Below are 15,551 nucleotides of genomic sequence, written 5' to 3' on the forward strand. Positions count from 1 at the left end.
TCTTCTTGGCTGTAACACTCTTAACGTGGATTCCTTTCCCAAAACATGGATCCAGGCACACAAAATGGAAGCCTACAGAGATGCATGCAGGTCCTTCACAAGACAGCTCGTCGACTGGAAGCAGCCATAACATGATGCTTCTTTTCCTATGGAGCTGCAGGAGAGTTTTTGTTGTTGGCAGTTTTGGCAGGTAAGCTAGGTGCTTAAGGAAAAAAATCCTCGAATAGGCCATGAAACTGCGTAATCGACCTCTGCTTCAAGAGGACCTGCTATGATGAACAAGGGGTTTGACAATGTCCATGGTTTAGAAAGAGAGCCATGAGGGTTTACATTTCTAACTGCACCTCTATCTCTGAGCAAGCCAATTAGTCACAGTTACTCCCACCTCTTTAAGAGGGGAATAAATAATGCTCACCTTTTAAAAGCACTTTGCTCTGAATGAGAGACACTTTAAATGCAAAGTATGATGATTGAGAGAACTGCATTATGCAGCTGAGAGGCTCACTGATGTCTCAGTTTTATGCTGGGTTTGCTTTTGAGAGCTGCAAGACCTGAGTGCTGAAAGCTGGAGGTGTTTTGGGGAGTTCTGTAAGTATTTATCCCTTATAAATTACATTTGCTAACCCAGATTTCTTCCTCTGCGGTAGTCCTGATTGCTGATCAAGGATGTGGTTTATTAAAACCATGTCCAAACAGGGATGCTGGGGACTGCTTAAGCTGAATTAATAGAAATGTAACAGAGATGTTAACCCCTGTGTGAACACTCTTGAGAGTAAAGTAACCTTGGTTTGCAAATGAATTACACTAAAGCCAAGAAGGGAGCTTCCTATCTGAATGACTATCCATGCAAGGGTGTCAGACAATTTAACATTTAAAGCAAGATGATTTGCAGCCTATTGCTTCCACGTAACCTTGTTCACAGGCACTGCCTGAAGATCTCATTAAAAGCACTCCAGGCAAACTATGAACCCCCTATCATTAGTCAAATACACACATCTAAGACTTGCAGGCAGTTATTGCCTAAAAAGAAGTAGCCTGTTGGACAGAACCGGGCTCTGAAATATAAAGGGCTTTACAGCTTCAAAATCATATAACTGGAAGCTAATGAAGTATCTACAGCCCAGGTGATACAGTCCTGTCATCGTTAATAAGGGTTTGTCTACAATGCAATTTTTAAAAATCAGTTTTGCTAATGGATTCATGCACACTGCTCCAGATACAGGCATTTGCATTTTTATCTCGTTAATGTCCAGCTAACATTTGAATTCATCAGCATATCTGTACATTAATGAGAAGTATGACTGTCTCCAAAGGACCCATCACAATGCTACCTTCATGATTTCAGAATATACAGTAATCCTAAAGCAGCTGCATTGAAAACAGCCAAGTATACCCTGCAAACACAGCGATGTGCTCATTTCCTCAGCCTGGTGCTTTTTATTAACCTACTAGCAGGGACGGGCTTACCATATTTCCACAGAGGACAAACCCTAAAAAGCAAAGAGGCTTTTTTTTGTGTTGCTAGTACTTGTGTTTGTATGATGGAGAGGCCTATCAGCTGCTTCAAAGACAAGCAATGTTTTGTTCTGAAGATTATTTTACGATTGGAAAAATTTAAAAAAATATAGGGGAAACATAGGCCCAGAAGAAAGAGCTCAAAAGCACCCACTGCTTACCTTTCTTTGTCTCTGTCATCTTTACTCAGAGAAAGATCCCTCTTCTCGGGCTCTCGCTCCCGCTCTCTGTCTCTGTCATGGTTTGTCACTGAGGAGCTTCGCTCAGAATCAGTGGGCTTGGGCCACTGTGGAGGTGTTGGGAAGGACGGTGGGGTCCGATGCAGTCTATTCCATGGCTCGTGGGGATTATTGAAATTCTGCAGGTTTGGGCCATCTTTGTGAGTAAAAATGTTGTTGTGAGCTAGAATAATGGCAGGGGGAGGAAGAGTTAAAAAGAATTCAAACCAAGTAATTACATAGACATTTTTCACAATGCTAATCACAACCAGAACTGTCCTTTCAAGACTTTTTAATGTGGAGCTAATGGTGAGGGGGAGTTACTAGCAGGTGGACACAGATACCTCCAACACTGGGTGTTAAGATCCACCAGCTCTTTTAAGGCTATTGGTGGAGGAAGCTTTAACTATACATCTGAATAACTCAGAGATGACTGAAAATGCCCAGCTCCTCTTCTCCCCCCACCCCAGCAAGGGTTCCAGCACAAAAGCAATATTTTACCTCAGCTCCTCTCACTGGCAGAAACTTTAATTTGTGGGTAGTTACAAGCAATCAGCTGCCTGCAGCTGAGGATTCAGGGACTTTTTTGTTAACGAAACCAGACTGTTTGGTGGTATGTATGTATGTGTATAAAAATAGAGCTTGGCTGTAGGCTTTTCAGAACAGTCACTTGATTTTCCTCCATCAGTCTACAGCTGATTCCTGTTGCACCATGAGATGCAAAAGCATGCTCTCTTATGTGTGGCTCTCAAGCATGTCTTGCCTACAGGTAACATGTTTTTGAAGTAAAATCATTTTATACAGGTAATTTAAACTTCAGACAATGGTTACAGAGGAAGTCTATACACGCTCAATTAGGAGAAGTATCAATAGCTGTTCCACTATGCATCTTCGCCGTTGAAGGGTGTTACTTTAGATGCCCATAGGGTCCCAGAGCTCTCTGGGGTCTTGCAGCTCTAGCACCTCTAGGAGCACACAAGGTACCAACCTTCAGCAGTGAGGAGACACAGAGCACAGCTAGTGATGTCTGTGACATGCAGAAAAGCTCCCACCACAGAGACCTGGAAATCTTAGGTGCAGTGTTTTCAGATAGGAGAATGGAGGTTAGGAATTAAACTTCTTTAAAAACTACCACCAGCTGCTGTAAATATTAGCATGTGGCTTTTCTGGAAGGGATGTTTGTCTGCAGTAACCCAGCCAGTACTTACTCAGAGCATGACTGCCTAATCCTCCAAAGGCATTGCTGCCTAAGTTCCCAAGGCCGCTGAAGGTGCTTGACCTGCTAAATGGATCTGGAAAGGCAAACAGGGATTTAGCAGGCATTTAGCCAAGAATGTTGGAGAATGAAACGCACCCCTCCCCTTCTTAATGGTCTGAATCCAAGTAGGATTAGGCCAGACTTTAAGCTGATCCTTCTCATTGCAAGGTTCTTTGCACAGAAAATTCCCATCATGTTAAAATGGAGAAGGGATTCAGTGCTCACTCTGCAAACAGGTGCTGTAATAAACTTTTGTATGCCAGTCAGAGGGGAGCTAGAAATTAGGGTCTAATAGCTGAAATTAGGGTGGCTGCTGCTGAGCTATAACTCTCCTTCCGTAACAGTACTAATAGTAGAAGCATTGCAATTGCCTTGAAAGAAGAACCTCAGCAGGCTCCTCGGTCAGCATATTGAGGGGTTGCGTTGTTTCACTCTTGTTTCTGTATACAACTTTGTACCCTCTTTGTAATAGTGCATTGAGACAGTCCTAAACTAATTGCTACAGACATCCATCCTTACAACAACTAACTGTGGCCTGTTTGCGCCAAAATCCTCTCCCATAATAGCTTCCTTGATCCCAGTGGTGATGGAAATGATAGCGTAGTCTTAGGAGCTACTATGACAAAGGGATGGGAGGTTTGTATCCTTTGAGGCAAAAGATGAGTCTTGCCTTTCCTGCCTTTTTTTTTTCTTCATTAAAGGTACCCATCATCAGAAGAGGTTCCTCTCTGAGCAGATATAGCCTGACTCAGGTTTCTGCACTCCAGAGATGGCTATGGGTTAAATCGTACCAGTATATTTATTTTCTTTCCTTCTGGTCCGTTCTAAATAACTCCTTCTGCCCACTGGCTTTTTCACTGTCCCTTTAAAGTCTTTAACTTGCCACGTTACAGGAGGTGAGTTGCTCTTCACTTCCTCACGGATATCCTTGTATTTAAAATATCAAGGCAAATAGCACAAATAGCTTGCATCTTTAAGCAAACAGCTATTTGCTTATTTACTTATTTTTAAATAGCTGTTCTTGCCCTTCCCCTTTGATATTATGTAGTTGAGTGACTCTGTAGAGATACAGTTAATTTTGACAGAATGTTCAGGAATTGATGTAAATCTGGGTATTTGCAACAGAAAAAAAGTCTACTAGGTCATGTGGCATGCTACATTTACTGATTGGATGAGTGTTACTAAAACATTAATCAACAGAGCTTGAACTTTAATTGGCAATGAGCTGCTTGTGAGCTTCTAAAATGAGGAAATCTGAGAAAATCAGGCTCTACTTACTGCCAATTAGGAAACTGAAAGGCTGGCAAAATGTGCAGAACAGCTATTTGCCAGGAACTGTTCACTGAACTTTAATAAAGAACCTAGCCAAGAACTTTCATATGTGGGAAAGGGTACGGGAGGAGCCCATTTTAAGCTGTGGCTTGTTCGAGGTACCTTTGCTTAAATTTACCCCATTTACTTGGGCACATTCAGCAGCATAAAAGGGCTCTACAGGTCACATTTCAGCTCCTGTGCAGTGTCCCAGCAGTGACAGATTTGCCTGCCCTGCAATGCCTTCTCTTGCAGGAGAGGGTCTGCTAATCCTGCCCCTCTCCTTTGGAGGAAAGCAGAGGGGATGCGCTGGGAAGCTGGCATGGGTGAGAAGCTGGCTAGCTTCTGGTTCCTGAGACAGTTTAAGCCTCTCCCTCCCCTAGTGCTACAGTGCCTCAAGACAGGACCACACCGGAGAGCCAGGAACGGGGCAGAGGTATAAAGGTGAAGGCAGGGTTTACTTACACTTACCTGCCAAGTGGTTAGTAGGCAGGAAACTGCTGTGGTGAGGTGAAGGACCAAAAGGGGTGGTGGCTGGATGTGTTGCACCTGTGAGAACAAGGTCCCTTTTTAGTTCAGTGGCAAGTGACTGCTTGCATACACAGAGGTCCTGGCCATCACGTTCAAGAACCAGATGCAAAGGCACAGGCCAGATTTAAACACAGCAAAGGCAGGGGAAGACCCCAAACACCAGCTGAGCGAGCTACAGGCAGGATTTCTCCGAGTGCCCTTTAAAGGAGTCTGTGGGCACTAGGAGGCAGGAGGAGACCTTGCACGGAGTGTTGCTGCTCACCTGTAGTCATGAGGAAGTGAATCTCTTTGTCTGGCATTTTCAGTCATTACTCTGTGTTTACATTAAAAAAGGTCAGCCCAGGTTATGGGCCCAGACAGAAGGTGCTCGGAAGTGACTGATTAGAGTCTATATGAAACACCAGTTAATGACAGGCACGCAGGGAACATCAATCATGCCTCTCCCATGAGAGCTCCATCAATGGTCTTACATCTGTCTCTGCATCCACAGGCTCCCCCCGTGGTATTTTTTTCCCTTTCCTAGACACTGCTTATTGCCATGGTGCCATGCTACCTCACTGGGAAAGGAACACCACTGCTGAGCATGCTGGATTACATTAGGTTGAGGCGAGGGGCAGGAATGGGCTGAAACAAGCTGGTCTGCCCTGTATTTCAAGGTGGACCAGGCTCATGCAGAAAATCCTGCTCTCCTTTCAGAGCAGAAGATGAGAGATTTGATTCCTTTGCAGGCAGACGTGTGTAAACCTGAACAGGCTTGCAACCGCAGTGTGAAAAGCACTGGTGTCACCTGCCACTGGGATACATGGTTTTTGGAGGAACATTAACTCCATGTATCCTGCGAATGACAGTATGCTTGGGCCATCTCATGGGCCTGGCTTCGCCCCCTAAGGTTAGTAGATGGTTTTCAGGATGCACATGAAAACAACTTTTGAATATTAATGTTTCAGATGCATGTGACAAAAAGTTTCTGTGCCTCCAGTATTACACTGACGAGACCAGCCCTCTCCAACTGTTTAGGCTGTGAACGTTCTTTTGGTGCCTCCTCCCTGCTAGTACTTCCACTACTGCAGACAAAGCAGAATTAGCAACTATCATAACTTTCAGATGCTGCCTGGATGCAAACACAACTTCTGCCTCCCTTGCAGAAAGCAAGACCTGCCATACCTGTGCATTAACTGTCTCATTTTGTTAGAAAGTAGTAATTCCACAGAATGACAGAAGCAGCACTTTCCTAAGGACATGTTAAGTCATGTGCTAAACAGACCGACACCTAAATAAAGCTTTTCAGTGCTCTTGTCTCATATATTTTGTTGGTAAAAGTTAACTCCCCTTAATACTGGGAAGAGTAACAGGTCGACTCTAGCAAACATCAGCAGCCATACTGGGCACGAACATGGGCTCTTCACTAACAGCTCGCTTAGTCAGTGCTTTCTCAAGTGATAACTTTCTATTATAGAAAAGAGGATTATGATCCTTCTCCTCCCACCTGGGATTCCAGCTCTCCTGTCACCTTCACCACAAGGACTTCTGCCTCGTCTGTGGCCCATATAAATGATTCCCACCAGTGGCGGACCTGCTCTGGTTAAGTTCCTGCCCCTCATGTCCAAGCCACATTAAATGCACATTTCCACCATATATCATCAGTGCTCATAACACTATGGAAGGTCACAGCAAAAGTGGGGGGAAATGGAGGGAAGAAATTAATATGCACAAGAGAAACTGCATCCCAAACACATCCCAAACAGCATTTTACAGAGGTCCTGGTCCGTCCCTGACCTGGTCTTCCTTGGTGACAGAGCCCAATAACAGATGGTCGTTGTAAAAGGCACTCGTGTCCAGAAGATGAACAGACTATAAAACCGGAGAGGGAGACAGCGCTGCATGTCCCTCACCAGCTTGGGCACCACAAACCTAAGCAGCCAGAAAATGAGTTGAGGAAACTTAAGAGAGACCACGGCAACGAGACCTGGAGTTATCTATAAACATTCTGACTGCTCCAATGCTTCAAGACGAATGGAGACTGTCATCTTTCTAATCCTTTAAGATTTCAGAAGGTGTATAATGGATGGGAGATTTCTTCAAAGGAGACGGCTTACAAACTCAACTACATGGGCTGATAATAAAAAATCCTCCCGAGAAAGCCAGGAGCGGCATTGCAGGCTGTCAGGTAGTTATTAAATATAGCGTCTGCCAGGCAGCTGAACATCCGTCCTGAAGACAGGTGGCCCTAAGATAACTTATGTCTCCCACAGTAACTAGGCAATGCAGCAGAACCAATGATTCACATCAACTGCACGCTTGTTCGATAAGGTGAAAAGAATGCCTCGGATATTGCAGAGTAAAAGATTTATTCATCTATATATTACTGCTGCAGTGTTTGTTCACTTTGATAGCACTCTTTACCTAGATTTACCGTGTGATGGCTCTTGCGATTAATATACTCACGGACAAGTTGCTGTAAGTTTGTTTATCTCTAGTGAAAGTTTTCTATGAATTTGCCTTCTTTAATGTATCTATTCCATAGTATTTCCCCTCTTGCTTTTATGAATGGAGAAGCAAGCCATGCTTGCACCTTTAAGAGAAAAAGGTCAAGATACCAACTGGACTGGTGCTTTTCTGCCTGTTAGGGTAAACTCTGCCCAATATAACCTTCAGTAGCAAACCCATACATGAAGCAAGATTCTTGTAATGACAACACGGGACAGAATGAAGACAGTGATAAGGAAACAGCTGCCATAGGAAGACAGTCAAAGGTTTGTAAATCAGCTGTGCTTATGCACCCAAGCAGATGCAATAAGTATCTTGGTCCCATACTATCAAAGTACCTTTACAGAGACCAAAATACAGGGTAGCATCCTACAATGTACAACTAGTTATCAGCACTGATGATATGTAGTGGAAACATGCATCTGATGGTTAAGAATTTCCACCCATGGATAAGAGTGGAAAGACAAAATGAACCACCAGTGGAGTTCCTGAGGGCTATCTGACATCTGTGTTTGAAACTCAATTCTCACCGAGGTTTCAGCTTGATTCTCATCCGTTCCTTTTCTGTCACGTTTGGGACAAAATTCCTAACAATTCTAACCTCATTCATTTCAACGGGGTTGAACCAAGGCTGAATATGACCATGTCTGCACTGAGTTAGAATGAAAGCGCAATATTGCATCATAAAACCAGAGTCTTCTAACTTTCCTAACCGAAGTTAGGAAAGAAAATTACATTAGTTGCCAATTAGTAACATACAGAAGGCAGACTTTGGCATCTTAAACACAGAAAGAAAAACTGGAAAAGTCTGGGGGGGAAGTTAGGCCCTGGGAAGAGAACAAAACCAACATTTGGTAGATGGCAGTAAACAAGAATAGTACCTGTGACCTCCAAAACCAGAATGTCAGAGTTGCAGTCTCCCATGGTTAGAGCCATCAAGAACAGCACCGTGAAGCTTACTGCACTTTGGTAATTGCATTAATTGTAATTACTTCTCCAACAGATTGAAAAGCAATTGATCAATGTAAACTGTATTTAATTCTTCTTTTTTTTTCTAATTCAATATGCCATTTTAAGCCTTAGAGATTGCTGGACTTCATAACACATAGAGGGATTTTATGTTTAAAAACTAAACGCTTCACAAATACACCTTCTGTGATATTTTCAATGCTGTTATTGAAGTCTTCCTTTTACAAAACCCCCCTTGTTTTCAGAAAACAAACAGAAACTTGGTGAGTGGAGGAGCTGAAAAGAATAACATGGCAAATATAAAAGCAAGAAAGAGACCGGGGCCACTTCCAGTGCTGTGCAATGGAAACATTTTCAAGTGTTTTGTCAAAATTGCTTTTTAAAATCACTCTATAGCCTATTAATCAGGACGCATAAGAGCCAGCTGCACAGACATGAATGTAAGAGCCAACTGCTGCAGCTCGGTGATATGTGGAGGATCCTGCACTGGAGGCGGTGGCAGAGCCCAGCCCAGCAGCTCTGAGAGCCCAGGTCACAACAGTTGCCAGTGCCTCCACACCCCTATGAACCATCTTGCCTGCTTCAATTTTTGAGGCGTACGTAGCTGTAGAGACATATATTGCATACACCGATTGGGGTTTTTTTGCAACAAATGATGATCTTCCCTTACCTGTGGTAGAAAACAGAGGCCTGGCAAGATCCTGTGGATAATGGAAGCCTGGAAACACTCCAGGGGCGGGAGGTCTGCTGAACAGGTCAAGTTTACCACCTATGTCTAGCTTGTGGGGATCCAGCTGCATTTGCTGTCAAGTGATATAAAAACAATCTCATTATACACTTCCTTTTTTATGGGAGAAAAAGACAGGGAGTTCAGGCCCACTCCTGCTTAGCCCTGCCAGGGAGACTTAGCGAGAGTGACAGCAGCGTCTCTGGTCACGTACCACAGTCATGCTCTGACAGCATCTGTAAGGCCATTTCGCTCCACAGCCTCTCAGCTGCCTGCCTCATCCACATGAATAAGGTCTGAAGTGAGCTCTCAGCCCCTCAGCACACACAGTGGAGCATGCAACACGATACACTGAGTGCGCTGCTCCCCAGGATCAGTTGGCGCTCTCAGCCTGACAAAAAATATTCTGCAGGCAGAAAGCTGCCAACACAAGTCTTGAGAGCTGGGTGATGGACTTGTCTGTTTTGCTTCTCCAGTTTGGAGAGAGAGAGAGAGAGATGTTCCTAGACTATGTCCTTCCTGCAGCTAGCATAGCTCAGTATGCAGACAAGGTGCGAAGGATAAAGAAAACTATGAGGCTCCTCCAGAAGCTATTTTTATCCTTCCCCTGTAGAAGTGGGCATGGTCAGAACTGCACCTAAGTCATAGAAGTCTCTCAATAGCTTAAAGATGATATATTTGCTTATAGAAAAAAATGGACATACACCACTTGTAGAGGCGCTAATTACAGTGCACCTACTTAAGCACTTAATACTCTTCCTTAACAGGACAAAAAACCTACAGCAAGAGCTATGAAAAAATGAATGCTACAGAAATCCCATTATCAGCTATTCTGCCTGCCACAGGGAACTTCGAGCCTGTAACAGCACCCTGGCACACCTACGTCTTGTTACCTCTTGAGTCTTAAACCCCCTCCCTCTGCCCATCATCACAGCAGTGCAGAAAGCCCAACAACCTCTAACACAGTAACTATCAATCTACTCGCCTGCTCTACGTTTTCTTACAAGTTCTTCACCGTATCGGTCATTTCATTATGAATGGGGTAATACTCCCTATTCCACAGGAGGTACTAGTACAGAAGGGAAATGACATTAAACATGTATGCTTTTTAAAAAAGATGGATTTGGGGCAAAATTACCTCCCCCCCTCCCTTTCTTCTTCTATTTCTGGCTGTGCACTTAGTATCTCTTGCTCATTTTGCTGCCCTTCAACTCAACTTCTTTGCCCTCAGATAAACTTTATGGTTGCTACAATAAATGTTAAAGGATTGAAAGTGTTAGTTAATCAATACAGGCAAGCTTGAGAATCACCAACAGTAACTGCTTCCTGCTCATTACTCACTAAAACATAATCTGTAAGCCAAAAGACTTGGCTTTGTTCCAAAACCTGTCTGAATTACCTTTATCTTTTGCTGGTGATGGTAGATCTGCCAGGCGATCTGTACATGAACCGCACACCACTTCCCGGGTTTCTGCAATGGAAAGCACAAGAATTTTGATTAATTTATATGTTAGCAATCTCCATCAGATAGAACGTTTCATTTCCCTTACTGTCAAACAGGCAGCTAAGCAATGAGAAAGGCTGATTACTAAAATGGCACAATAGGTGATCAACATTTTTTTTCTGTACTGCAGCAGATGATGTTTAATTTAAGGAGGAAACAAACAGGAAGAATGTGGGATGTGGGATATCTTCCTCATCTCATGGAGATCTGAGATCCCTGCTTTGTTCTTTCCTACTTGCACTCCCTCCTTCACAAACCGAAATAAATGGCAGCAAAGAACAGTATGCCATGCTTAAGAGAATGCAAGTAATCGTTAACAGTTCTGTTTCTGAAAAGAGCCCTGTTCATTCATCCCTGCTGCACTGCAGGCTAAGTCATGCATGGTTATTATGGCTGCTTGCATTTGGGGAGGAAAAGGGTGTGGACAAACGATCATCAGGGATGAGCAGTGCCACAGCTGAACGAGTTACTATTTTTCAGCTGAGCTGTGGTACTCACTGTAGGGTGTTTTTGTGGAACATCAGAAGTGCAAATAAAACACATTGACCTAAGCCACCATGAATCTGATCACTGGTGAATGTCTGTCCATGCTCACAGTCGTTTATTTCTGCGACCCTTATTTCATACTGTGAACTATTAATGCACATCAATGGATGCCAAATAAGGCTGGGATTTAACCTAAATGTTATTAATCAGAAGCAGCTAAGAGCTAACTAAGGCATTTTGCTTTAAATGAAAGACGAGTGTGAAATTTTCTACTGGACACATTAAATTTCAAAAACACATGCACAATATTTGAAGTGTGTATGTGTGTGTGTGTATATATATGTATACAAAATCCCCCACAAACCTTACTTACTCTTACTGGAGGCCTATAAGGGTCTGACACCTATGGAAAAAGCAGAAATAAAACAATCAGTCTTTCTAAAACTAGCCAATATACAGAAAGGTGGGGAACTTCCTTCCTCTGAACAAATAAAAGCATTTAGCAAGCAATGTTCCAGAGAAGTCCCCTGTGACATGGGAAACCTAAAAGGCTTAAAGGAGGCTTAATACTTCTCTTTCATTCCTTGCACCAAACTCAGCAGAATTTTATGATAAACAGAGCAGCTTCATGCCAGCAACTGAAAAGTGCCAGTGCTTTTCCGAACCTTATTTTCATTCTGAAATGGAGCACATAAAACTACTCTCCAGGCAATGCTTAGGCGAAAGACCTTGAAGGGGTTTCCTGCCCCATTTCCCTCTGACTTTGTTAAAAGAAGTCAATACATCCCTTTGTATTCACGACTGGTGGAGGCTACTGTTGTCTCACCAGAAAAAGAGACTTCTGTCCTGACTGCATGTTCAGAGTCTAGAAGGCCAATTTGCTCACCAGCTGCTCTCTTTTTTTTTTTATGAGCAATCACTGTGTTTACTGTAAATCCAGATAAGCTGAAAGGAAGGTTATATATTGTTGCCTACCCCTGGAGTCTTCTGCAGCAGCGTATGGTGGACTGTGCCTGGTCTACCTGCTACATCAATAGGGTTTGAAGTCTGAAAGACAAGAATAGAGCGTGAATAATACTGTATCATACCAGCAGTACATTTAACATCTCTATCTGATGTTAACGGCATTAATTAGTACATGTTTGTACTGTGCTTTGAACACGCATATTGCTACATTAGCGCTAAATGTTATCTCTTACTGACAGCCAACAGCATTTAACCACCATGTCATCTATTATTATTTAGCAGCAGTAACAGTATTACAGCAGCACCCCTAAGCCCCACTGAAATCACAACCCCATTGTGCTATGCAGTATGCAAGTGGATGGGAAGAGACAGTCCCTGCCCACCAAGCTTATTCTTTAGACAAAACAGGCAGGCAGTAGGAGAGAGAATGAGAGAGGTGGACTGACTCCCTCCATGTTTCAGGCAGCAACCAGTATAGCAGTCAGGAACAGAACAACTCAAGCATCCTAGTCCCATATTCCACCAATTGGACCATGGCCCCTCTCTGACCAGAGCTAGATAACACAACGGCTAAAAAGGCAACAGCCCATCTATTTGTTTCGACAAGGCAAAATGAGAAACCTTAGAAGGTGCTTGTGGGTCTTTTATAGCTTTGCATTGTTTATCCCATCATTTTCCAGCAAGAATTAAACACCTCATTGAATGAATCCCTGTTCCTCCTCCTCCTCCGGATCCCACCTGTTGCCCTGTCCTAGACGATCCCCAAGAACTCGTTCGTCTTCTCACTCTGGCATTCATCCATCTCCCACTCCCAGAGCAACTGCACCTGGTGCCTCCACACAGCTGAGGGCAGAGGGGTTAAACCTCATTCCCCAAGAGATTATTTCACTCACATTTTAGGTCAAATTACAGTAGATTTCAAACAGTTGAACTGTACAAGGAATGAGTAAAATCATGGGTGTGGGAGGAAAGATAGGTTTTAATTTGGCCAAGGCTACGTAACTTCCAGACTCATTAAAAAGAGAATTCTCGTGTGCGTGCATGTAGGTAAGTCAATGAACTCCCCAGGCAGATCTGTGCTCTCAGGGCCTGTCTGACAGCTGAGGTATATGTAAGGTGGCAAATAAGTTACAGCTATCATACAGGCAAGAGCTTTAGGATCACAACATGTTAATAGCATGGTGTCATCCTGTCCCTTTGTCCCCTGGAGAAAGACGTGAATGCTTCCTCCAGCAAAGTAAACTGAATACTTCTGACCTTTTCAAGTTAGCCTGTGAGAAATGGCCTTCGGGAAACTCACTGAGAAGTTTACCGTCAGCCTGGATTTATGTGCAGTGGATTTACACGCACAGCTGTAGGCAACTGACACGGGAAGGGGAAAAACAAAATCAAGACTCTGCTTTGGAAAGCAAGAAGTGCAGGATTCAGTGTGCCAAAACCAAATCATCAGGTCTGTAGTGATTATGAAGGCTTTAGTCAAACAGCTTGGGAGGGAGAGAGCACGGAAAAATGATGCAGTAATGATGACTAGAGTGGCTTTGCCCAGCAGTTCAGCTCTGTCTCCTCTAGGAAACTGGAAAATAATGTGCCAAAGCAGCAGATCCATTTTTCAACCTATCCCTCTTTTTTTCAGATGTTAGACTGCACGTAAATACAGCACTGTCCAGAGATCAAGTGATGTTAGTGATTAACCATAGCACCAGACTGTGACTTTACACTGCTTAAACTCAAGCTAGCAAATGTTCTATGTATCTATCATTAAAATGAATTAAAAGCTAGTTATAATACAGCACTAAGAACTGTTTAAAAATGTAAAGGGTCTGTGCTTACTTTTTCTTTCTTGCTTTGTAACTGCTTCTCTTTGGTCTAATGGTATTTTAGAGTGAGATGGTATCTATAAAGCTCTGTAATGAAGATGGAAGCCAGAAGAGCATGCTATCGGGTATCAGAAGCTCCTCATTAACAGTAGCCTTATGGCAAAACCGAACCCTATCAAATTTTGCCAATTCCACCTTATCTGTGGAGCTCCTTTTCTTGGGAAGTCAAGTTCACACCCTCACAACTTGAGGTCTGTAGGGAACCCTTGGCATCCCTTGCAAGAATAGCAATAATTAACACTGGTGGACAAACTCCATCAAGGGATAGCTATGTTCGGTCCCTCTTGCTCCCTCTGCTTAGATGCAACTGTTCCTCTTCAATGCCTGTAGCCACTACATACAGCACTCTTGTTGAAAAAAGCCATTTTAGAGACTTTGCTATTTGTAAGGTATCCAGAAAATAAAATAGTGTAAGGGATTCGATAGGCACTGAGGAAATACTCCAGCTTCCATTAAAAAAAAATAAGTGGGAAGGTTGTAAGAGGCCTTATTTGCAGCAGCTGTTAATTACGGACTTCCACCGATGTCAGTGAGAAGTACACCCCACAGCCCTGCTTGGTATGCTTATGGAAATGACCTTCCAAATGCAAACAGAAATGGGCTGGCTACAGTGCTGGTCCTTCAAGTCTTCTAACACGGTAGCAGAGCTCTATGGAAATGCAGTTCAAGATAAGAAATCTCTAAAATCACAGTAGGTAAGGAAGCTAAACACATTACCTTACAAATGAAGTAAATGCTCCATTTTAAAACAAATACTATAAAGATATGATGCATCTTTCTTGTTTGGAGAGATTTAACAGTTTCTGTACATTTACAAATAGTTAATGAAAAGAACAAGTCGGGGAGGAAAAAAAAAGCAGTGCACACCACAGAATTCGTCAAAAATGGTGGTTATCATGGCAACATTTCCAAATGCCAATCAGTGCTAGTTGTAATGATATGTTACAGTTGCAGTGCACCTTTCAAACACACTATCTCAAAGAAGCTTGCAGGTATTAATCAACCCTTACAAAACCTACTGCAGGATAACTTTATAGATGAGGAAGCTGAGGAACAGAAGATTTAAGCGACTTGCCCAAGGTCAGACAGTGTTGGAGCTGGGAATAAAAATGCAGCTCCTTCAAATTGCTCTACCCATTTACAGCAGTCTCTCCCTATTGTTCCCACACTTGTACAGTCAATTTCTCATTTTCTTCTGGGAATAAACACAGTTTATCTTTTGCAATCTCAGACCGTTAAATTTATAAAATGATTTGAGACTCATAGGTCTATTATTAGCTGTAAATATTTCAATCAAATAATGCATTTGACTGTATGCTTCTCCTCCAGTTTCAGTTGACCTCCCAAGTGAACCACTACATCCTTTTCCAAGGAATGATCTGTAGTGCCAAGAGAAAATTTCTGCTAAAGTGTTGGCTGCTTTGTGCAGAGGATGCTCACAGATCTGTGGGGTGATTGCTTCCAACCTTGTGCTGCACTTCTGCTAGTTAAATCATGTGCTACTAAATCACCAGAGACGCAACTCTGAATACAGTTTCTCTCCCAGCAAAAGAACAAAGCCTTCATAAGAAGAAGTTTGTACCTTCGGTTGAAATGCTCCCTGAAGTGACCCAAAGGGACCTGAATGTGGAAGCATGGGTGGCATTCCAGGCATTGCTGGAGGATAGGTTGGAAAGAACTACAAAAGAAAAAGAGATGCTTA

The 15,551-nt window shown here is 43.0% G+C and overlaps 1 protein-coding gene across 4 annotated transcripts in view; it reads right to left on the reverse strand.

Annotated features, from left to right (window-relative positions):
• The window catches only part of FBRSL1 (fibrosin-like 1), a 407,425-nt gene that overhangs the window by 3,384 nt on the left and 388,490 nt on the right, over nt 1-15,551 (reverse strand). For all 4 annotated transcript variants that reach the window (XM_010581697.1, XM_010581696.1, XM_010581694.1 and 1 more), the window contains 8 exons: nt 15,432-15,527; nt 11,982-12,053; nt 11,380-11,409; nt 10,416-10,487; nt 8,960-9,092; nt 4,774-4,851; nt 2,942-3,025; nt 1,677-1,917 (listed from right to left, as the gene is read on the reverse strand). In XM_010581697.1, coding sequence (XP_010579999.1) covers nt 1,677-1,917; nt 2,942-3,025; nt 4,774-4,851; nt 8,960-9,092; nt 10,416-10,487; nt 11,380-11,409; nt 11,982-12,053; nt 15,432-15,527 — 806 coding nt within the window. The remainder of the gene's footprint in view (nt 1-1,676; nt 1,918-2,941; nt 3,026-4,773; nt 4,852-8,959; nt 9,093-10,415; nt 10,488-11,379; nt 11,410-11,981; nt 12,054-15,431; nt 15,528-15,551) is intronic.

The sequence above is a fragment of the Haliaeetus leucocephalus genome, unplaced genomic scaffold (genome assembly GCF_000737465.1).
Source record: "Haliaeetus leucocephalus isolate CR32 unplaced genomic scaffold, Haliaeetus_leucocephalus-4.0 Scaffold802, whole genome shotgun sequence".
Lineage (NCBI taxonomy): Eukaryota > Metazoa > Chordata > Aves > Accipitriformes > Accipitridae > Haliaeetus > Haliaeetus leucocephalus.